General features: G+C 41.1%; 1 protein-coding gene across 3 annotated transcripts in view; it reads left to right on the forward strand.

The window, feature by feature from the left end:
- Nucleotides 1-5,981: 5,981 nt before the first annotated feature.
- The window catches only part of IFT88 (intraflagellar transport 88), a 187,376-nt gene continuing 168,396 nt past the window's right edge, over nucleotides 5,982-24,961 (forward strand). For 2 of the 3 annotated variants that reach the window (XM_053663493.1, XM_053663492.1), the window contains exons 1-3: nucleotides 6,017-6,097; nucleotides 8,368-8,463; nucleotides 22,040-22,102. In XM_053663493.1, the coding sequence (XP_053519468.1) occupies nucleotides 8,374-8,463; nucleotides 22,040-22,102 (153 nt within the window). In that variant the 5' untranslated portion in view covers nucleotides 6,017-6,097; nucleotides 8,368-8,373. Of the gene's footprint in view, nucleotides 6,098-8,367; nucleotides 8,464-22,039; nucleotides 22,103-24,961 lie in introns of all 3 variants that reach the window. The other variant, XM_037157650.2, reaches the window with a different exon arrangement.

Here is a 24,961-nt window from a genome sequence, read left to right on the forward strand (position 1 = left end):
TAATTGGACTTTAGTCAGTATTTCCTAGTTAGAAATTAGAATTCCTTACACTGTGCTTTATTTCTGTCGTATGCTACCACATGAAATAAACAAAGGGGCAGGCAATAATGTGGGCACAACCTGAAATAACTCATGCTTCCTGCCATATTACATATTCATTTCAGCTTATTAATGACTGTGTTTTTGTGGTGTGGATAGAGATAGGACACTTTCATTAGGGTAATTTACAGTCCAGTGTCCATTTATTTTAGCACAGATTGTAATTATTGGCAGTCTCAAGTTAATTTGTAACTTGCAAATAAGGAATCTAACTGGTCTGACCACAAAGTGTGAGAATTGAGCTAAACCGTGAGTACACTGTCTATTCACAATTTACAGTCCAAGGATTCTCCCCACAGGCCATAAAGATGTTTTCTCTGGACTTGATTTGAGCCCGTTTGGAAAAAGAGTGTTTTTCACATTCAGGAATCTGAATGTCATTCAATCAGCTCTGAAGGGAAAGAGTCCACTATATTTAATGTTGAATGTGCAAAATTGAATCTAATCATTCTTTTTATTGCACATTTCAAAACAAAGAGAGTCCTTGATTAAATACTCAGGCAGGAGCATGGGTTGCTGCCATGTCACACTAACAGTAACAGAAAAAGAGGGTCTGAAACTTCAGTGATCCCCTTTTCATGACACTGAGTGACGATTATCCTCCTGATAAGTGTAAAAAGGATTGTAAATTTCACTGGGCATGTCAGTAGCCCCAGGAAAGAGATGGTCTTGGTTATTTCAAAGACAAAAAAACATTTTTCTCTCTGCATTTTCGGTCTCATTTGTTTCTAACTTTTAGGGTAAAAAAGGTCTTGATAATTCTAAATATTGATAATTTAAAATATTTAATGGGCAATCATGGCACTTCATGGTATTTTCTGGGCAGAATAGGTGACAGGTTTTCATAGCACCTAATAAATTGTTTATTATATAAACCAAGTTTTGCTATGTTGGGGTGGGAATCCATGTAGACTACTTGGGTAAACTTGTATGAATACATACTAACTATTACAACTTCATTACATGCTCTGATAGTTGCATTACATGCTATAGGAATTCTCAGGACCTAATACAAACCAGGCGTTATGAACTGAATCATACCCCCCAAAATTCATGTGTTGAAGCCCTAACCCCCAGGACCTCAGAATGTGACTATTTGGAGATGGGGCCTTGAAAAGTTAAAGTGAGACCCTTAGGGTGGGCCTTAATCCAATCTAATGTGTGACCCTATAAAAAGAGAAGATTAGGACACAGAGAGACACCAGGGTGTCCATGTACAGAGGGACTAACATGTGAAGAGGCAACAAGCAAGGGGCCATCTACAAATCAAGAAGAGAGGCCTCGGAGTAAACCAGCCCTGCCAACACCTTGATCTCAGACTTCCAACCTCTAGAACTGTGAGAAAATAAATTTTTGTTGTTGAAGCCACTTAGTCTGTAGTATTTTGTTATGGTAGTCCTAGTAACTAATGCACCAGGAATTAGGGAACTAGGGAAAGCCTTATTCAAAAAGGAGTGGCCAGACTAACAGAACAGAAGGAAAGACCATTTCAGGAAGAGAGACCAGCATGAGTGAAGGTCAAAGGTGAGCAAGGTCAAGGTGCCTTTCAGAAACTTGAAAGAAACATGGCTGGGGCATAATGGGCAGCTGAGCAGGGCAAAGGAAGGGAGGGGTCACAGACACTTGTCATTTTTGTCTGCCCAACAGTGGAACAGCCTTTGCACTTTAGGAGGATCTCTCAAAAGGTAGGAGCAAGTTTAGTGGAGCAGATACCTTCTCTTTGAGCTCCCTGAAAGCCAGAACATGGTATTTGACTGGCTCGTGCTCACCTCTGGGACTCTGACTCAGGAGGGAGAGGCAGGAAAGTCAGGATGCCTATGATGGAGCCCAGAGCTTACAGGTAAAATAGAAAGTGCCAGAGGCAACAGAGTGCAGCTGTGTGACAAGTGTCCAATGGTGACATGGCAGGTGTCAAGAGGTTGGCAGGTATCGAGGTATCAAGATGGCAGATGCCTATAGCACCAGACTAAGTAAGGTGACCAACTTGTCCTGGTTAGCTCAGGATTTCCTGACTGTGCAAGTGAAAATACCACAGGATGGTAACTCCTTGAGTCCTGAGCAGACAGGGAAGGTGAGTCTTCATTAAGTCAGGCAGATTGTCCCCGTAGCGCAATTTTGGCTGTGCCTTACCTCCCTGACCTTCTGTTGTTTTTACCAATCCTCGTTCCCTTCCTTTAGTCTTTCTCACAATTCTCGGTTACCTGATAGCTTTTAAAAATATCCTTTTTGGCTTAAGTTGGCACGAATTAATTTCTTTTGCAGCAACAAAGAATGCTGAGTACTGAGACTATAAAGGGCCTTATAAGCCATATTATGGAGTTTCCGAATTTAATTTGTCCAGAGGTCAGGGCAGAGTAGGGGGAGAGAGCACCACAATGTTCTAAGCAGAGAATAATGTGATCAGATTTTCACTTAAGGATAATCAATTTGGCTACAGCATGGAGAATAGATGGAATGAGAGCAAGATGGAAGACGGAGGAATAGAGAGAGAGGAAGTGGTAGGGAAAGTTAGGATGTTATGGTAACCAGATAGGCAAGAAAAGATGGGGGGACTGAGGGAAGTGGCAGTCTTGGTTGAATTACTGGTGAACAAGAGATAATCAAGACCTTCAAGAACACTGACCCTGGCCCACTATGTATAAAAGCAGACTGAACATGCCCACCCTCCACAGGGCGGGTGCTCACTTGCTCCTGGTTACCAGCCCCTGCAGATGCTCTGCAGCTGCCCTCAACAGCCAGCCATGAATAGAGGGAATATTGCATCTCTTGCCAGAGCCACTGAGCCCTTCTTTCAGGCTATAACAGAATCCTGTTAGAACTATGAGCCCAAATTCTCCCACAGGCTGTCACATCTACGTCCATGCCATCTCACCTCCCTGTTCTCCTCAGTCACCACCCAGAACACAAGTCACCTGGGCAATAGCCATGCCCTGGCCCCACCCTTCCCAAAGTCCCCTGGCTTCCAAAGGCTCAACTCAGGGCTCCTTTTTTCCTGCATGTTTCTATATCCTGCTCCCCTTTAGCAAGCTCACTAACCCCCAAACTTCTAGATAATCAATTTTAGGAGCCAATAAATTCCAAATGTCTGTCTGCAGATGGTGTCACTTCTCAGCTTTACATCTTTCTATGCAACTGCCTACTCAGCACCTTTATTTGGCTACTTTTATGGGTGTCTGAAACCCAAAATGTTTAAAAGTAAATATTTCCTTTCCCAAACCTGCTTCTCCTCTGTATTCTCCATGTTAATAAATTGTACCAGCTTTTGCCAAACTGACGGTTCATGCTTCTTCCTCACTTCCCACTCACTACCACCTCTATATGTGATCAATTACAGGCCCTGACCATTTGTTCAATAAATAATTTCTGAGAGTCACCTCGTTTCAGGCACTTTTCTAGGCAATGGGGGCAGAGTCTAGAATGAAAACGACAAAACTCACTGCTGCCTGTAGAGCTTACACATTAGTAATACCAGCAATGTGGTCCTAACATTTTTTTTCTGGTGATATAGGGCGTGGTCAATAAACAGCAGCTACCTTACAATATTTCAAATGAACATGATTGATCCCTTCCTGGAAGGAACATACCTTGGGGTATGAGCATCCTCCCCATACCCCAAGGTTGTGGGTTTGATCCCCAGTCAGGACACATACAATAATCAACCAATGAATGTATAGATGGGTGGAACAACAGACTGATGTTTCTCTCTCTCCAAAATCAATCAATACATTTTTTAAAAAACAGCAACCAAGTTGAAAGGAACTTGAATTTGTTTTCAATAAAAATTTTTTTTGAGGGAGGGAGCTAGAAATGTATAGCCTGGAGACCTAAAGAGATAATGAGAATTGTCTCTGTGTATTGAAGTGCAGCGATGTGAAGGACACTGCAGTGTTTACTAATTAACTCAACAAATATGAAGTGCAAATCTGCATTGAGCTAGGCACTGTAGAAAGATACTATAAAGAACTTTGTATGATTTTACTTGATTTCCCAGCTAACAGTTTCATGAACAATGGTAGAAATTACTGGGTCAGAGACAAAGGACTTGCTCATTTACAGCACAGCACAGCCAGCAGCAGGAACATAATATTCCCTTCAGTTACCCTTGCTTCCCAAGTCCCATTAGCCTGCTGCACATGCAAGGGATTTGTTTCACAGCTGTGGAACCATAAGCTTAGAAAATCTCAACCTTTTATAATGTATAGCAAGACAAAGTGCCCAGCCTTGGCCCCAGAGGGAGACAATCTCTAACATACTGGACAGCCACAAACCTGCCTTCTTCTTTGGAAGGAGACAACTACCTCAGTCTTCCAAAGCTTGTCCCTATACAAACATCCTTGAAAAATACCTGTATTAACCAGTGTTCTCCATACACAACCAAAAGGATATATGTATATATATAGTTACTATGTGTGTGTGTATATATATACATATATACATATGCGTGTGTGTGTGTATATATATCCAGAGAGAGAAAGAGTGAGTTTTGAGAGCTACCAAGTCCAAAATCGAAAAATCAACAGGGCAGAATGGAGAGCTAGGGAAAAGTTAATAGTGCCATTCAAGTCTGGAGGCAGCATTCCCTTCTCCTTGGGGAACATCAACCTTTTCTTTGAAGTCCTTCAACTGATTGGATGAGGCCCACCCACAGAATGGAGGATAATCTGCTTTACTCACAGTCTACTGTTATAACTACTAACTACATAAAAAAATATTTTTACAGCATCATCCAGACTGGTGTTTGACAGAAAGCTAGGTACCATGAATTAGTTCAGTCGACATTAAATTAACCATCACAATAGACCAGAACAAAAGCAAAAGAGATTCATAGAGCTGTCTCCCAACATGTACTTAATGTTAAACTCATTAATTACTGGTGTCTTTAGACTCCCCTTGCCTTCCCTCCATTTATCTTTAAAATTTAAAACAAACTTTACTAAACAATTATGAATTTAATTTATCATTAATTTTGCATTTCTTAAGCTTTACTCTGAAGCCAATTCTACTTGCTTTGGACACAAAGTGTCAGTCCTGCCTTCTAAGGCACTCACCAGGCAGGAGTAGTGAAGAGTTCCCATGAAGCTGTGCACAGGTTGCTGTTGGAAGAGATAATGCAGACAGGAGTGGGGGAAAGAGGAGCTGAAGCCTCCCAGACAAATGTCTCTGGGGAGTAACTTTAAAGGGTGACCAAAGGGTGTCGATGATGACTTGGAAAACAGGATTCAAAGGCTCACACATTCAGAGTACTGGATGACATTTTTCAGTCATCTGTTTTCTGTCTGATTTACAAAAGGGTATGTAAGACTTTGGCTTCCTTTGCTTCCCACGCAGAGGTATTCAACCTGCGGCCAGAGGCCACTTGCAGCCCAGTATGGCTATGAATGCAGCCCAACACAAAGTCATAAATTTACTTAAAACCCCTTTCTTTTCGCTCATCAGTTTTCATTAGCATTTATATATATAATGTATGGCCCAAGACAACTTTTCTTTTTCCAATGTGGCCCAGAGACGTCAAAAGGTTGGACAGCCCTAGAGACCCCCTCCTGGGAGCCGTGCCACCAGGCCACCTCTCTCCTCCCAGCCGCAGCCCCTTGGCCCCGCCCCTTCTTTCCGCTTTGGTCCCGCCCCCTACTCGTTGGGGCGCGTCCTTGGCGCAGAGGACTGTGGGAGTAGCTTCCTTGGATCCCGGCGTAGCTACTTCCTGGAGTTGGGCTCAGCCCCCGCAGGGCCCCAAACGCCGGTTGCCTAGGCGCCACTGCTGTCGCCCCGACGCCTTCACCGGTAGGTAGGAGAAGGGCTTCGGGCAGGGGTGCCTTGCGTGCCTGCGCGGGTTCCCCGCCCCACTCCAGACCCAGGGACGGGGCCGGGGGGGAGGGGGTTTGCTTGTTGGGGCCTCGAGCCACCTGTGGCTGCCGAGAAGCGCCTCCCTCCCTGGCCTCCGCTGACTGTGTCCTCCAGGGCCCTCCTGTTCGCCCCAAAACGCGGGTGCCAGTGCCATCGAGTAAGTGTGCCCGCCTGTCCCAAGTCACAATCACACCTGAACCAAGGTCAGCAACAGATTAGAGCTTCTCGCAGCAGAGGAGGTGAGGTGAACACTCCCTTTAATGTGTGTCGGGTAGAGTTTGTGAGAAGTGGTGCCAGGAAAGGTGGAGTTCGTGAGGTGTGCCAAGACACAACAGCCTCCCAAGTCTCCCAAAGGTGAAAACAGCAAAGACTGGAAGCGTTGTTTTCCCAAGATGCCTTCTAGGCCTAAAACCCCACTTTCTCGTCTATCTGATGGATTTCCTGGCAGTGGGCATCTTGGAGGGAGACTGTCCAGCATAGTCAGCAGAGCATCAAAAACAAGTACCTTTCACATTTCGAATAAAGGTTGTGCTGGCATTTGATTTCCATTGAGGGAGCATCATCACCAGTAACTTCAACTCGAGAGGTTTGTGATGTGCATAAACTGCAATAGCTTGGAGAACCCTGCATACCTGAGTTGTTATCTTTGTTCTGCTGCAGTACCCGTTATCCATGGTACTGCCCTGACCGTTCCCGCCCTGACTTTCCACATAGCTCACATTTGTATCTTCACTATATATAAACTGTTTTCAATCTGACTGCAACCCAGCAGAAAGGATGGAGCTCTGGTTCTAAAAGTTGCTGTTTTAACGACATACATGTAAGCCAAACTGACTTAAACGGGCCTCATAATCAGGCAGCTCTTGTTCAGCACAGTAGTCTTCAAAGTGTAGTCCTCAGACAAGCAGTGTCTGCAGCATTGGGAACTGCTTAGAAATGCACATTCTCAGGGACTGAGGGGAGGGTGATGGCTTCCACCCAGGACTTACTGAATCAGAAACTCTGGCAGGGGGCGGTCAGCAATTTGTATTTGAACAAATCATTACATTTCTGAGGCACCCGGAAGCTGAAGATTGCCCATATTGCTGTATGTGTAATCCCGATGTATTATATTTTTTACTGCTAAATAGTTTTTTACTGCATAAATATACCACATTTTGTTTGCTCATTGTATTGATGGACACTTGGTCTGTTTATAATTTGGGGCTTATTATCAATAAAAATCCTGTGAACATTATACATATATCTTTGTAGACACATTTTCATTTTTCTTGGATAAATACTTTGGGATGAAATTGCTGGGTTGTAAGAGATACCCAACCCAAGATCTGTCTAGAAAGTATCCAGCGATGTAATATGAAAAACAGACATTTATTGAACAAGATGCAAGATACAAGAAACATCGTACGTAGGACAGTGATGCCTCAGTCCCCTTTGAAGTAGGTACCTTGGGACCTCACACAGTTCTCCCAATTACCACGGTTTGAAATCTCTTCCCTTTCAAGTGTGATTTTAGTTTTGGTAAAAGCCAGAAGTCTCAGGACACCAAATCTGCACCGCAGGGGGACCGAGTCACTTGGGTGATTTGATGTTTTGCCAAAAAACTCTGCATGTGATGTGATGCATAAGTGGATGCATTGTTGTGATGAAGCTGTCAATCACCATTTGCCCATAGCTGTGGCCTTCTGAATCATCTGAATAGTTTTAATGGAGGGATGTTTGAGCTTAATGCAAAATTGAATGCAGATTTGTTGTTCTACTTGCTCAATCATTTTGAATGGAATAGCCACACAGTACACATGCTCACTCAATGGTGTCTACCACCCCCAGTGATTAGTACAGTAAGGTTGTCATTGTTCGTGCATGCTCATTCCAGTCCCCTCTTGTTGGCTGCCAGGTTACACTGATGTTGTGCAAACCCTTCCTCTTGTATTAACAATGGCTGGACTTTTTCCAGACAGACCTGTATATGTTAATTTTATGAAGCCACCAGACTTTTTAAAAAAATTGTACTGTTTTACACTCCCACCCACAATGAATATTCCAATTACTCTATATCCTTGTTGAACTTTTGTGTTGTTGGTCTTTTTAATTTAGCTGTTTTGGTAGGTGTGCCATGGTGTCTGCCTGGTGCTGTCATTGACTATTGCATACCTTTTTCTGCGCGTGATCTGGACGGTGAATTATGTACCTCTCTAATGCTTGCCACTGTCCTTTGTAAGAGTAGGTTTGGAATGAATGTGAAATGAGGGCAACAAATGAATGTTTTGACACCTAGTTTTGAGAATTTGATGCAAAAAAAGTTTTAAGCCATAAAAATGTGTAAAAGTAAATTTGACCAGAAAAGTTATTAAATAGCTACATATTATTCAATTAAGAAATATTTCTTATCCAAAGAGCATATTTACACTGATGATTTTTTTCTAGGTACAAATGATGCAGAATGTACACCTGGCCCCAGAAACAGATGAAGATGACCTTTATTCTGGTTATAATGACTACAATCCAACCTATGATACAGAGGTAAAAAAAAAAGTACTTGTTTTTTATGTTGGTCTTTGTTAAGCCTCTGGTTCATGAAAAGTTTGGATTTGAGGGTTCTTCCTTATTATGCTTTAAATTAAGTAAGCTGATTAAAAGCTTACAGAAAATTGATATTACTGAAGACTCTACTAACTTCCATCAGTAATAATAATAGCAGCAGAAGGGAAAATCATGAGAAAGGTTATGGAAACAAATTAGTATCAATTATATACTGTGTTCTTCAGCATTAGCTATCTGAATGTGTGAGTTTAAAAGACTTAAATCACTTGAAGTACTTAAAATCAGTTTTTTTAAAGCCCTAAATTTGAAATGTCTTGCAGAGTTAGTTTAATTCTACTAATTAAATTATATATTTTATAGAAAAATTAGAAAATAGAAATAGGTATAAAAAATTAAAATCATAGAAACTCTCACCACCCAGAGATAACCATTAATTTACTGTGCTTCTCTTTCCACACATCTTCCTGTACAAATATGTGTATATCTCTTTGTAGTTGGGTTAAAGCAGTATCATACTCAGTACTGTTTTGTAACCTTTTATTAATGTCCACTTATGTCAGCAAATCTATACATCTATTTTTTTTTGTTTTTTATTAATTATGCTTTTATAGTTGTACCAGTTTTTTTCTCCCCTTTCTCCCCTCTCCATGCTGCATTCCCTCTACCTTCTAGCATTCCCACCCCCTTTTAGTTCATGTCCATGGGTTGTACATGTAAGTTCTTTGGCTTTTCTATTTCCTATTCTTAATCCCCACCCCTGTCTTTTTTGTGCCTACCAATTATGCTTCTTATTCCCTGTATTTCCCCCCCATCCTCCCCCTCCCCCTCCCCACGGATAACCCTCCATGTGTTGTCCATTTCGGTGATTCTGTTCCTGTTCTAGTCATTTGCTTACTTTTTGTTTTTGTTTTTAGATTCAGTTATTGATAATTGTGAGTTTGTTGTTTTCTTACTGTTCATAGTTTTTTTATTTTATTCTATTTTTTAACTAAGTCCCTTTAACATTTTATATACTGCAGGCTTGGTAATGATGAACTCCTTCAACTTGACCTTATCTGGGAAGCACTTTATCCGCCCTCCCATTCTAAATGAAAGCTTTGCTGGGTAGAGTAATCTTGGATGTAGGTCCTTGGCTTCCATGACTTCAAATACTTCTTTCCAGCCTCTTCTTGCCTATAAGTTTTCTTTTGAGAAATCAGCTGATAGCCTTATGGGAATTCCTTAGTAGGTAACTCTCTCCTTTTCTCTGGCTGCTTTTAAGATTCTCTCCTTCTGCCTGGCTGGTGTAGCTCAGTGGATTGAGCACGGGCCTATGAAGCAAAGGGTTACCGGTTCAATTCCCAGTCAGGGCACATGCCTGGGTTGTGGGCCAGGTCCCCAGTAGGGGGGTGCTAGAGGCAACCACACGTTGATGTCTCATTCCCTCTCTTTCTCCTTCTTTTCCCTTCTTTCTAAAAATAAATAAGTAAAATCTTTTTTAAAAAGATTCTCTCCTCTTTAACTTGGGTAATGTGATTATGATGTGCCTTGGTATATGCTTTCTTGGGTCTAATTTCTTTGGGACTCTCTGAGCTTCCTGAACTTTCTTGAAGTCTATTTTCTTTGCCAGATTGGGGAAGTTCTCCTTCATTCTTTGTTCAAATAAGTTTTCAATTTCTTACTCTTCCTCTTCTCCTTCTGGCATCCCTATGATTCAGATGATGAAATGTTTAAAATTGTTTCCGAGGTTCCTAAGCCTCTCCTCATTTTTTTTGAATTCTGCTTTCTTCATTCTGTCCCAGTTGAATATTTATTTCTTCCTTTTGTTTCAGATTGTTGATATGAGTCCCAATTTTCTTCCCTTCCTTTTTGGTTCCCTATATATTTTCCTTTATTTACTTCGGGTAACCTTCATTTGTTCCTTAATTCTGCAAGCATCTTGATTACATGTGTTTTGAATTCTGCATCAGACATGTTGTCTATCTCCTCATTGCTTAGTTCTTTTTCTGGAGTTTTGATTTGTTCTTTCATTTGGGCCATATCCCTTTGTCTTGGCACCTGTTATGTTGTAGGGGGCAGAGTCTTAGGTATTTATTCGCTAGGGCGGGGCAATCTTCTTTGCTGCTTTGTGGCACTGTGGGGGGGGGGGGCTAGAGAGGAAACAATGCTCTGCACTAGCCCTACTTCCTGTCATTTCCCTCACTTCCCATGAGTGGATTGTGCCTTTTCAGGTGCTGGTTCCCAGGTGGGTGGATTTGTGTGCGTTCTAGGATCCTGTGAGTTTGGGAGTTTCTCCCAACCTCACAACCCCCACAAGATTTTACCACTAGAGATTTTGTGGCTTTAGTTCCTGGTCAGCTAGCCCCCCGCCTGGTCTCATGGGTCCACTGCCTTGCCAGGGGTCCTCTCCCCTGGCCACCTGTCTCCACCCCTCCTACCAGTCTGGATGAATGTTTCTTTAACTCCTTGGTTGTCAGAGTTCCGTGCAGTTTGATTTTTCTGGCAGTTCTGGTTGTTTAGTGTTTTTAAATTGGTTGTTATCTTTCTTTTGGCTGTGGGAGGAAGCAAAGCGTTTCTATCTACACATCCTTCCTGACTGAAACTCACATCTATTTAAAATTTAGTGGTTACTTATTTAAAAGATGAAATTGTTACTAAAACAAATATTTTAGATTTGTTTATATCATTGTGAGGGTTATAGTTTTGAAATTGTAAATAAACAAAAACAAAAAACCTCTTTATAAACTCATCTAGAATTAGTGTGTGAAAATGGTAAGGATGAAGAATGTGGGAGCTACTTTACATGCTAGTATATAAGAATTAAATAGTACCATTTAGAGGACTCTAAACTAATTCAGAAAATTTCATTCTGTTCAACTGGAGATTTTCATATAGCTCATAGTCATTTTCAAATTATGTTTTCCTCAGAGAAAAATGACGGTCTTTGAATTTGACACCTAGAGAGAAAACAAAGGTAGAAAATAGAAACCTTTCACTTACTCTATATGAAACAAAAATGTAGGAGAGACTGATCATTGTAGAAAATTTGAGAAATACAGAAGATTGGAGAAAAAATAAAATGACATAAAAATCCTGTCACCCAAAGATCACCTGTATTACACATATCACCTAATGCTTTCTTGTGTTCTCTTGTCTTTTACTGTGCACGTGTTACTCTCCCAGCATCCAAACACACACACACAGGATTATGTAGACTCCTTTTTTAAAAATTGCATGAAAACATAGGCATTTTCCTACATTAGTATAAATTATGAAAACCACTGATATATCCCCCTTTTCCTCATTTATAAAAGTTATATTTATAAAAAATATACATGCTTGCCCTGGCTGGGTGGCTCAGTTGGTTGGAGCACTGTCCCATACAACAAAAGGCTGTGGGTCTCATCTAGGGGCAGGGTACATACCTAGACTGAAGGTTCGATCCCCAGCTGCAGTGCACACTGGAGGCAATGATTGGTTTTTTTCCTCACATCAGGATTTCTCTCCCTCTCTCTTTCTTTTTCTCTTCCCTCCACCCCCTTCCCACTCTTTCTAAATCAGTGAATATATCCTCTGGTGAGGATTTTTTTAAAATACATGCTCATTGTTGAAAAACAAAATTACCCATAATTCTATTATTCGGTACTAGTTAACATTTCCCTTGTCTTTCCTTCATGCATACAATTTTAGCATGTTTGACTTGAACTAGTATCTACTTTTCTGTTTGCTTTTTCACATTCAATTATATCATAAGCAGTCTCAGAATACTAAAAATGGAAATAAATGTAATTTTAATGGCTGCATAATACTGAATATGTTCAGTTGATTTAACTATTTCCTGATTTTGGAATATTTACTTCTAGTTTTCTGCTTCTTTAACAACACAATAAACAATTTTATGCATAAATAATTATCTGTATTTCGATAAAATATTCTTTAGAATAGAGTCCAAGAAATGGAATTTAGATAGATCATGAATATAATCTTTTTTAAAGCACCAGAGAAACTTCTTAACTCCTCAGGTCATCACAGTACGGCTTCATTATTTCATTTAAAATGAATATTTAGAATATCAGAAACAAAAATATATTAAAAATATATTAAAGTAAAATAAAAATATTTGCTTTACCTATGGTTTTATTTTATCTTAACTTAATTGGAGTAATAACTGAATTACTTGAAACAGTTAAGATGTTTCATAGATTATGCAAGTTGTTAATCAAATCATGAAAATGTATGTTAGTTGGTATTTGTAATTGGAAAATTTGTTGACAGTTTTTAGTTTGTCAGAATTCATTGAGCAGATTAATCAGATTTTGCTAATGGTTTAGGAATACTAGTAGACTTTCTTTTCCAAAAGATCTGAAGTGCTACAATTAATTATGTTAAAGGTTGCCTTTGGTTTTATACTTCATGTGAAAGTTGCCTAATTTCTATAGCTCACTGAGAATTATGTAGCTGATATGGAAGGTTATAAAGATTATTTGCAGTAAAAAATTAAAGAAGGATGGTTGTACATAAAATGTTTAAAGTGTACAGTATTGACTTCTGGTTATGTAACCTTTTACTTAATTGTCTGCAGAGTTTGAAGAAGTTAGTTGATATAGATATTTTTTACATATTATTTGTACTTACTTTTTAATAACCAAGTATATTTTTGTGGGAAGTACAGTAGTCCCCACCTTATGGACAGAAGGTGTTTCAAGTCTCCCAGTGGATGTCTGAAACTGGTGATAGTACCGAATCCTATAAATATTATGTTTTTTTCCATATGTACTTATTTGTAGTAAAGTTTAATTATGCATTAGGCACAGTAAGAGATTAAAAAATAATAACTAATAATAAAATAGACTGATTATAACAATATACTGTGTTAAAAGTTAAGTGAATGTCATGCTAGAGGTCAAACGTCATGGGGAGGCCAAAGGAGGCCTCAGCGTGATAGAGGGGTCCAGGTCCTTGTCACCACACACGAAGGAATTTGAGGACAAGACAGAAGGATTCAGCAAAGCACAGTAAATTTATTAAAGCAAAAGCATGCACTTGAGAAAGGAGCGCTGGTGAACCTGGAGAATTAGTTGCCCTAAAGGTTTTTAAAATATAGGCAAGAAGGGGATAGGATGGTCCTCAGCTTTTGGCAGCTGGTGGGGTAACTGCTGATGGGGCTTGTCCTCATCCTGGAATTGTCATTGTGATTCAGGGGGCAGAATGACTCCAAAACCAGAATGTAAATTTATTATAATGACATTATAATGACCCCTTTGGTTACTTCTATGCCAATATAACTGCTGAATCTGGTTAAGAATTGCTTTTTGCCCTGGCTGGTATAGCTCAGTGGATTGAGCACAGGCTACAAATTAAAAGGTTGCTGGTTTGATTCCCAGTCAGGGCACGTGCCTCAGTTGCATGCCAGGTCCCCAGTAGGGGGCACAGAAGAGGCAACCACACATTGATGTTTCTCCCCCTCTCTCTCTCCTTCCCTTTCACTCTGTCTAAAAATAAATAAAATTAAAAATCTTTTAAAAAGGGGAATGGTTTTTATCTTAACTACAGGAAATTTGGAGGGAAAAGCTGGGAACAGGTTGTCAGCAAAAGTAGAGTCAACAGTGTTCTAGCCAGGCTGGAAAAGGAAAGGGATAGACATGGGGCCCTTCTCCCCTATCTAAATTTCCTGACTCATAAATTCCCCCTGGGAGATTTCAGTCCCATAATCATACAGGAAGATGAATGGCTGGTGGTCAGTCTTCTTTCATCGCTACAGGCTGATTTTGGGCATAGACCCTCCCTAGCCTGGGATTGAAAATCTCTTCCTGCCTTATCTAAGGCCTTGAGCTCTGTATCTCCTGGATGTTGAGGTTTGGGCCAGAATCCTTGGAGTATCATCTTTACATGAAACTGTTGTACTCTAGAAGATATAAATATAACGAGATTAAAAAGCTTGGACCAATTAATAAAAATGGGAGAATAGTTATTAATGAACCAAGGAGTGGATGCACCCAGGTGAAAGAAGGGAGAACCTTTTTAATCGTGTTCCAGGAAACACTGAGATCTGTTTCTTGGTTATACCGGGAGCCAGGATGCCTATTTGTAGGTTTTTTGGATATTACATTTAATCTGACCTGACTTGATTACAGATGTGCAGCAGATTTTGTTAGTGAATACACAGATGCCTCCCCGCTTGGCTGCGAGGTAGTCTAGGGCAAGTCTATTGTCTAGAACTTCATTAACTAGAGATTTTGGGGACTCTCGAATTCCCTGTGGTGCCTCCCCTGTGTTGTAAGGCATGAGGTAGATTGTGTAAGGTTGTCTTATGTGAACTCTATCCAAGGGGTAGCTATGCCAATTGCTGCTCCTAACACCTCCTAAGATTAGGCTAATGGCTCTTTTGGCTTTTGTCAGGGAGGTTATGTCGTGGACAGTTATTCCTACTCCTGTTGACCCTAATAGACTAAGAATGCATTGTCCCTTAAATTGGGCATTGTATATGCAGAGGTTAGCCAAGGCCCAGAGCAAAGAGGTTAAAGTTCCTTGTGGCCATCTATCACAGGGGAGTTGGTATTTAAAGTGTCCACAAAGAGGGACATATCCTGGAGGTGCACAAGCTCTCCTAGATTATGTGTGATTTAGTCAGGTAGTGAGGTTGGGACCCCATGCAGGGGATGGCAAAAGTGGCCTTCCTGTTAATTTGACATCTCTGGGGCCCCTAGGAGCCTTCCAAGCTTGAAGAGTTTGATAAATTAGTTTCTAATCGGGGGTTTCAAATCCCCCCCAATAAGTGAATCTTCTAAAAAGAGGTTGTTTTCCTTTCTATCAAAAACTTTGTGGGAGGCAGGGCGGCCTATGAGTTCAGCTATGAGTTCAGCATTTTGGGCTGAAGTTCTTGAGAGGAGAAACTTGGCATCTGTGGTCTCCTGGAGACTCACGATTGCATAGCCTGCCCTCCTCCTTCCCTGGCCAACAGAAGTGCTTCTGTCGGTGAACCATTCTACATCTGGGTTGTCAAGGACTATGTCAGGTCTTTGACTAGGTCTTTAAGTCGGGTCTGCTGGAGAATGCCTGTTCAATAGTTTCAACACAGTAATGCAAGATGTCCTGGTTCTCAGGGCCCACTTCAGGAGTTAAAGTAGCTGGGTTTAGGTTTTGGCATATTTTTAGAGTGAGCTCAAGGGAATCTAGGAGAAGGGCCTGGTATTTAGTAAGTCTTCTTTCCGTTAGCCAATGATTTCCCTTTGCCTGAAGGACAGTTTGAACCTGATGTGGAATTTGGACTTCTAAAGGTTCTCCTAGGCTCAGCTTAGTAGCTTCTTCAGTTAACAAGTCAGTTACTGCTACTGTATGTAGTCAGCCTTGCCATCCAGTTGCCCAGAGTCTGACTGTTTTGAGAAGTAAGCCACTGGCCTGGGGATGTTGCCTAGCTTTGGGGTTAGGACTTCTAAGGCAATCCTTTGGTTTTCTTCTACATACAGAGTAAACAGCTTTTCTAGGCCAGGGAGGCCCAAGGGTGGGGCCTCAGTTAGGGCTGATTTGAGGACCTTGAAGCCTCAGTTTAAGCCCTGGTTTTATTCTAAAGGCTCAGAATCAAGTCCTTTGATTGTCTTATAAGCACACTTAGCTATCAGCCCAAATGCAGGGATCCAGATTTGGCAGAAACCCACCATTCCTAAAAAGGTTCTTAATTGTTTGTCTGGGGATTATAAGATTTAGAATAGCTTTTTTTCATTCTGGAGTGAGACAGCAAGATTCCCTGAGTTAAGTAGTAGCCTAAATACTTGACCATTGAGGGGGAAAGTTGGGCCTTATTGGGAGATACTCGGTATCCCTTTCACCCAGGAAATTAAGGATTAAGACAGTGTTGTAGTCGGAGTCCTATCTGGTGGGGATACAGATCAGAACATCATCAACATTGAATTCTGGCCCCAAGTAGTAGCTCCAGTTACCAGAGACTTTCCAAGTACTTGTCCAAAAATATAAGGACTATCCTGGAACCCTTGAGGAGCGATGATCCTATTATATTGGGCTACTACATGGATATCAGGATCTGTGCATCCGAAAGCAAAGGTACTGACTATGTGGATGAAGTGGGATGCATCCTTGAGATTTGGCCTGATAGGGAACTTGGGATAAGAGAGTATATGGTTTGGGTACAGTGGGGTAAATGGGAATCACAGTCTCATTAATACCTTGTAAGTCCTGAACCATATACTTACTCATCAGTTGGTTTTGTTTTGTTTTTACAGGCAGTATAGGGGTGTTGTAAGGGGATTGACAAGGCACTATGAGTCCATGCTGAAGGAACTTGTCAATGAGGGGTTTTAGTACCCTATGGGCCTCTGTTCTCAGAGGGTACTGCTGTTTACGGGAGTACTAGGGCATTTTTTTTTTAGTTTAATTTGTACAGGGGCACCTGATATTGGCTTAACAGCAGACTGCATATGGGCTGGGATGGAGTCTGACTGAGGGTGGACTGAGTCTCAGTTAGAGACCGAGAAAATGTGGAGTTGCCATCCCTCTGGGTTAAACTGAGAAATTGAGTGTTAGTACCTAGAGCCATCATTAAATCCCTCCTCATTAAGGGAAAAGGACATTCTGGCATTACCAGGAATTGTTGAGAAACTAAACAATATTGAAGGCAGCAGCTGAGAGGCAGAGTAAAATACTTTTCTTTTCGGCTACCTACTTAGCCTCATAATGGTACAAGACTTGGATGTTAAGGGTCCCGATATTCCATTAAGACTGAGTAGGTAGCTCCCATGTCAATTAAAAAATTAATTTTTTTTACCTGCTATATCAAAAGTCACCCAGGATTCTTCTGTAGTCATGAGATGGCTTTCATGAGGAGCCACCAAGAACCCTGGGCCCCTTCAGTCTTCCTCAGATAAGACCATTATGTGTTCAGGAGTCCCCTTTCCCTTCAGAGCTGGGGACCATCCCTTTTCCAATGGCCTGGCCAGTCACAAAGAGAGCAAAGCCCATGGGTTCTTTCCTGGGGAGGGACACCAAGGTTATGGCTTTTAGGGACATTATCTGTTATTATGACCTGGCTCACTGCACTTATAGCAAGCCCCCTTGGGAACTCAGGGGGTGACCTATTTGGGCACCTCAGTGTTCCCCTTAGGTGACCTTGAGGCTGCAAGGACCAGCAACAGCAAGTGCTACCAATTGAGCCTGCTGCTTGGCCTGTCTGGTCTCACACTGGGCCCTTTCCTCTCTGTCTGGTCATGGGTATTGTAAACCATGAAGGCAGTTTCCAGTAACTGAGCCATTGGAGACTGAGGGCCAAATTGAAGTTTTTGTAACTTTCACTGATATCTGTGGCAGACTGACTAAAATCATTGACTGAGTAAGGCTCGTCCCTCAGAGGTGGAGGAGTTTATGTTGGTATACTTTCTAAAGGCCTCAGTCAGTCTGCCCTGAAATAGAGCAGGATTTCCTCCCTTTTCTTGAGTTACCTCTTTTACCTTTTCATAATTTACAGTCTTGCCAACACATTTTTTCATGCCACTTAAAAGGCAGTGTATCGTACAGTCTCTTACAGCAAGGTCTGCTTGTCCTACCTGGTAGTTCCAGGCTGGATTTTGGGCTGGGACTGGAGTTGTCCCCACTGAGTGTCTAATCCAGTTGGGCTGCTGCCATTCCATCGGCACGTCCCTGGGGTGCTGACCAGGTCCTGTTTCTCCTCACGAGTACGGCAGGTAGACTGGACAGTATGGATGTCTTTCCAGGAGAATATGAGTGTCCCTCCACACCAAGTCAAAAGACATTGTCGAAACTTGAAATTCATCTACAGACCAACTCTGGTCTTCAGAGAACTGGCCCGGGTTTGTTTTATATTGGGTGAGGTCGGTCATGCTAACTGGAAGTCCTGATGATTCCCACATCCCTGTTTGCAACTTCTCTGAGAGGATATAGCTTTATATTGGGTGAGGTCGGTCATGCTAACTGGAAGTCCTGATGATTCCCACATCCCTGTTTGCAACTTCTCTGAGAGGATGTAACTCTGTGGGGCCTGGATGATAAGAGTTTCATTCTTGGTATGTCCTGTAGGGCTGGACTCCCGTTAGTTGTGGTACATAAAGAGGAGGCATAGTACGGGAATTACAGGCAGGTGGAAGGTGACATAGAGGGTGTCCCAGGGGAACCTTGGGATGAGGAGGGGCCAGTGTCTGACCTTCATGTTCCTTTGCATTATCTTATGGGCAGGATGGGAATGCTGACAGGACAGAGTCACCTAGGATGTCTGTATTCCCCTGGGGAGGACTAGAAAAGGGGGAATGGGCATACACATCTTACATGAGCCTCTTTTCCCTGGGTCTTGGTATGGGGCCATGAAGGCTTGTATGTAAGGGGTTTTCCTGGCATTTGCAAAGAGATCTAATTGAAGAACAATATTGTAATTTAAGGTCCCATTTTCAGGCCGTGTTTCCCATTTCCCTAATTTATGTCTGGACCATGCTGTATTGCAGAAGAAAATGAGTTGGTTTTTGTTTGTTTCACACCATCTAATTTGAAGTCCATCCAGTTGCCTAGAATGCAGCCTAGTGGTGAGTCCTTGCAAGTGGACAAGGAATTTCCCATAATTCCTAGAGAAAGAAAAGGGGTGTGCTAGTGAAGGTTAGGCATCCCAACCTGTTCTCCCACTATGGGGTGGACTGAGAATCCACCTACTCATTTAGGGGAGCTAAGAGAGTCTGAACCTAAGGGTGCAGGGTATCCTCTGCACTTGTAAGTTGGGCCAGCCTGTCTGGGGTATCCAAGGGGTGGACCAGTGTCGTCCCTACTATCATTGGCCCATGCCCTCCACCTGGTAGGGATTTGTTTACTTGTCCAAGTACAGAGAAACTTCTAGAGGAAAAGGAGGCCCTCGGTAGCTGGTCTGTGACATCCCAGCTAACCCCCCTTCCTTTTGGCCCAATAAAAGGCCAGGGCCAATTAAGGCCTGGGATGCCATGGTGTCAGCCTCATGAGGAAGCATTATTCCAGTTAAAAGACCGATGCTGGTGATTAGAGCAGTGGTCAGCAAGGAAGGAAAAAACACCCAGGAAGCCAGGGCATTTAGAGGTTAGTCCAGGGGAGGCCACAGTGGTCATGTGACCATAGAATAGTCTGCAAGAGGTCCAGTTTGCATTTGGATCAAGTAAAACTGAGGCACATAAGGAAAGAGGATGCAAACATCTGTAGAGTAGCAGGAAATGAGATGACTGAAAACTAGGACAAATGTCTAGATAGCAGTAAAGGAGTGGTGTAAGCACTGTCAAGCCCATGTCTGGTTTATAAGATCACAAATGTGGTGTTTTGTGGCTGTATTCAGTCAGGAAGCTAAATGATGGATCATGTTATGGATGTCTGGTTCCCAGAAAAACAAAAATCTGAGAAAAAGGGTATTTATGAAAGGCAGAGGTGAAATGAGGCAAGTCTTATGAATAACTGAGGGCAGAAAACTTACTCCTTTGGGGTGTGGGTCTGAGGCTATCAGTTGTGTAGGAGGGGGGACTTAAGAATGAGAAAGAAAGAAAGAGAGACTTAGGAGAGAAGGAAAGAAACAAGAGGAGCGAGGCTTCCTAGAGACAGGGTCGGGAGGTGAGCCGAGAACAAGCTGCAGCAGCTCACTGTTCTCCTGGTTGCAAGTCTCACAGGGACAACACTGTGAAAGGTAGAGACATCCCGGCTGACTCACCAAGCTCGTGCTGGAGGACACCACAGAGGCCAAGGGAGACCTCAGCCCAACAGCAGGATTCAGGTCCTTGTCACTGCACAAGAGAGAATTTGAGGGTCAGACAGAAAGATTCAGCAAAGCACAGTAAATTTACCGAGGCAAAAGTATGTATGCATTTGAGAAGGGAGTGCTGGTGAACTCTGAGAGTGAGACACTCCATTGAAGTATGGGTAGAAGGTTTTTATTAAACATAGGAAAAGGGGGAATAGGGTAGTGTTCAGCTTCTTTTTTTTTTTAATTGATTTTTAGAGAGATAGAGAAAAAAACATTGATTTGTTCTACTCAGTTATGCCTTTATTGGTTGATTCCTGTATGTGCCCTGACTGGAGGCTGAACCCCTCAATGCTGGTGTATTGGGACAATGCTCTAACCGACTGAGCTAACCTGCCAGGGCCAGTCATCGGCTTCTGATACTGGTGCAGTGACTGCTGATGTGACTCGTCCTCGTCCCTCCTCTCTGAATAGTGATTTCTTTTTTGTTTCTCCCAGAATTGTCATGGTGACGTGAGGTCAGAGTAGTTTGAAAACCACATGTACATTTATTATATTAATGACCCTGTTGGTCACTTGTTTGTCAATACAGTTACTGACTGGGTGAGACCATTTTTTGTTTGTCTTCACCACAGGAAATTGGGAGGGCAAAGGAGGGGTAGACAGGTTGTCTACAAGAGTTGCAGTGTTCCAGCCAGGATGGAAAATGGGAGGCGGGGTAGAGAGGGCTTGAGGTTTTTCTTCCCTATTCTAACTTTCCTGCCTCAAATGTAGTCTTTCTCAGAATACATTGTTACACTGTACTCACCCTTCTTGTGATGATGTGAGATGATAAAATGCCTTCATGAGGATGTGAAGAGAGATGAATGAGACATTATTTAATAAGTAAAATAAGTGTTACTTGAACACAAGCACTTACATGCCACAACAGTCTGATAACAAATCTGATAACAGCCCCTAAGCGACTCAGGCAGGAGTATATGCAGGGTGGACAAAGGAATGATTTATGTGTTTGGATCACAATTGACCTCAGGTAACTGAAACAGTAAAATGCAAAACCCCAGAAAAGGGGGGACTATTGTCAATTGAAATAAATCAAAGGCTCATATGAAAATTGCTTGTAGCTATGTATGAAGTGTTAGAGCCAGAATGTGTGTTGGTGAAGGAGTAGGAAGTAAAGGCTGTTTAGAAGATTGTTAGTTGGCAAGGCTTAGTCCTTTTGAGAATGTAAAAATGGCATTTTGTCCAGGAAACCCAGGAACATTTGTATTTTTCCCATGACAGATGTTCCTTTTCTCAAATTTGCTGAAGGATATAAGTACAGGTCAGGAATCAGCAAGCCGTTCACTTTGGCATATGAAAAGGGAAAAAGAGGAAGTGTTTGCCCCATTGCTTATAGAAAATATTTCCTTTTCTGTCCCAAGTCTTTCTCAGGTAGGGCTGACCTAAGTCATGGTCCCATATGTGGAAGAAGAGGAGAGTGAGAGAGGAAGAGAAAGAGATGTGGTTCTCTGTACCTACTACTCAAGCTACTTGAAGGGAAAAAAAAAGAAAAGAAAAGAAAGGCCATATCCTTGCGTACTTGATCTTTAACCAGGCATGATGATGCCAACCATTTAAACAGTGGCCAATAAAGTGCTTTACAATTGAACATTATCAGTACTCCTCTTCCTAGTGGAGGAAGGAGCCTTAATATTTTGGATAGTGCAGAGGAAGGAGATTTGAAGACAGGAGTCTGTGAGCCCCCTAACTGGATATCAACAGTTGGGGGAGGATGAATTAGAGAGGATCATGAATACCAAGCAACAAAGTTTCAACATTTAAAAAAAATTCTCACTTCATGTTGAATATTAAGTTTTCTTTTTGTTTTAGGAATTGGAAAATGACACAGCTTTTCAGCAAGCTGTGAGAACCAGTCATGGTAGAAGACCTCCAGTAAGTAAATTAATTTTTATTGGGGTAAAAACCACATAACATAAAATTTACCATCTTAACCATTTTTATTTGTTTTTATTTTTTTACTGTTGTTCTACTACTATTGTCTCAATTTCCCCCATTGCTCTCTCCTGCCCCACCCATCTCCCCTCCCGCAAGCAGTCCCCACCCTGTTGTCCAAGTCCATGAGTGCTTTATTCCTGTTCCCTGACTAGGTCCTCCCTCCTCTTTCCCCCATCCCCTCTTCCCCCCAGCCCCTCTTTCTGGTTGCTGTCAGTCTGTTCCTTGTTTCTGTGCCTCTAGTTCTATTTTGCTCGTTTGTTTGTTTTGTTTATTAGGTTCCTGTTATAGGTGAGATCAAATGGTATTTGTCTTTTACCACCTAGCTTATTTCACTGAACATAATTCTCTCCAGTTCCATCCATGCTGTTGCAAAAGGTAGGAGTTCTTTCTTTCTGCCATGTAGTATTCCATTGTGTAAATGTACCACAAGTTTTTATCCATTCTTCTAGTGATGGGCATCTGCACTGTTTCCAGATCTTGGCTAGTGTAGATAATGCCGCAATGAACATATGGGTGCATATATTCTTTCAAATTATTGTTTTGAGATTCTTAGGATATATTCCCAGAAGTGGGATTGCTCTGTCAAAAGGCAGTTCTATTTTTAATTTCTCGAGGAGACTCCAAATTGTTTTTCATAGAGGCTGCACCAGTCTGCATTCCTACCAAAAGTGCACTAGGGTTCTCTTTTCTCCACATCCTTGCCAGCATTTGTTGTTTGTTGAATGATTAATGTTGGCCAATCTGGCAGGTGTGAGGTGATATCTAATTGTGGTTTGAATTTGCATTCTCTGATAACTAGTGATGTTGAGCATTTTTTCATATGTCTGTTGGCCATTTGTTTCCTTTGAAGAAGTGCCTGTTCAGGTCCTTTGCCCATTTTTTAATTAGATTGTTTGTCGTCCTGATGTTGAGTTGTAGAAGTTTTTTATATATTTTGGAGATTAACTCCTTATCAGATGTATCATTGGCAAATATGTCCTCCCATAGAGTGGGTTCCCTTTTAATTTTGTTGATGGTTTCTTTTGCTGTGCAAAAGTTTTTTACTTTGATGTAGTCCCATTTGTTTATATTTTCTTTTGTTTCCCTTGCCTTAGGAGATATACCAGGAAAAATAGTATTCTTAGGAGAAATGTCTGAGATGTTACCTCCTATTTTCTTCTAGGATTTTTAAGGTTTTGTAACTTGTGTTTAAATCTTTTACCTGTTTTGAGTTTATTCTTGTGTGTGGTATAAGTTGGTGGTCTAGTTTAATTTTTTTGCATGTGTCTATTCAGTTTTCCCAAAATCATTTATTGAAGAGGCTTCTTTTACTCCATTGTATGCTCTTGCCTCCTTTGACCATAAAGGCATGCATATATTTCTGGGCTCTCCATTTGGTTCCATTGATATATGTGCCTGCTCTTATCCTAGTGCTAGACCATGTTGATTACAGTGGCCTTGTAGTACAGTTTGATATCAGACATATGATCCTTTCTACTTTGTTCTTTTTTCTCAAGATAGCTATGGCTATTTGGGGTATTTTTGGTTCCATATACATTCTTGGAGTAGCTGTTCTAGATCTGTGAAATATGCCATTGGTGTTTTAACAGGAATTGCATTGAATCTACACATCGTTTTGGGTAGTATGGACATTTGAATGATGTTAATTCTTCCAATCCATGAACATGGTAATTGCTTCCATTTATTTGTATCTTCTTTAATTTCTTTTCTCAATGTCCTATAATTTTCAAAGTACAGGTGTTTTATCTCCTTGTTTAAATTTATCCTAGGTACCTTATTTATTGTTGTTGTGATAGTAAATAGGATTTTTATCTTCTCTTTCTAATAATTTTTTATTAGTTTATAAAAACACAACTGATTTCTGAATATTAATATTGTATTCTGCTATTTTTCCAAATTCACTTATTAGATCTACTAATTTTGGGTGGAGTCTTTTTATTTTTCTAGTACAATATCATATCATATGCCAGTAATGAGAGTTTTATATCCTTCTTTCCAATTTGGATGCCTTTTATTTTTCTTCTTGTCTAATTTCTGTGGCTAGGACTTCCAGTACTATGTTGAATAAGAGTGGTGAAAGCAGACATTCCTGTCTTGTTCCTGATCTTAAGGGAAAAGCTTGTATTTTTTGCCCATTGAGTATCATGTTGACTGTAGGTTTATCATACATGGCCTTTATTATTTTGAAGTATGCTCCCTTTATTCCCACATTGTGGAGAGTTTTTATGATAAATGGGTGCTGGATTTTATCAAGTGCTTTTTCTGCATCTATTTATGTGACCATGTGATTTTTTAATCCTTCACTTTGTTTATATAATGCACTACATTCATTGATTTGCAAATAGTGTACCAATCTTGCATCCTCAGAGTAAATCCCACTTGGTCATGGTATATGATCTTTTTTACTGTATTGCTGGATCTGGTTTGCTGATATTTTCCTTAGAATTCTAGCATCTATGTTTATCAGAGATATTAGCCTATAATTTTTCTTTGTAGTGTCTTCATCTGGTCTTGGAATTAGGATAGTGCTGGTCTTGTTAAAAAAGTTTGGAGGTTTTCCCTCCTCTAGAATTATTTGAAATCATTAGAGAAGGAGAGGTGTTAGTTTTTCTTTAAACAATTGGTAAAATACACCTGTGAAGCCATCTGGTCCAGGAGTTTTTGTTGGGAAGTTTTTAATTACTACTTCAATTTTACTAGTTGTAATCTATTAGAATCTCTGATTCTGTTCTTCTTGATTCAGTTTTGGAATATTATATATTTTTAGTAATTTATCCACTTTGCCTAGGTTGTGCA

Source organism: Artibeus jamaicensis, unplaced genomic scaffold (assembly GCF_021234435.1).
Source record: "Artibeus jamaicensis isolate MK-2021 breed Jamaican fruit bat unplaced genomic scaffold, CSHL_Jam_final contig_3188, whole genome shotgun sequence".
NCBI classification, from domain to species: Eukaryota; Metazoa; Chordata; class Mammalia; order Chiroptera; family Phyllostomidae; genus Artibeus; species Artibeus jamaicensis.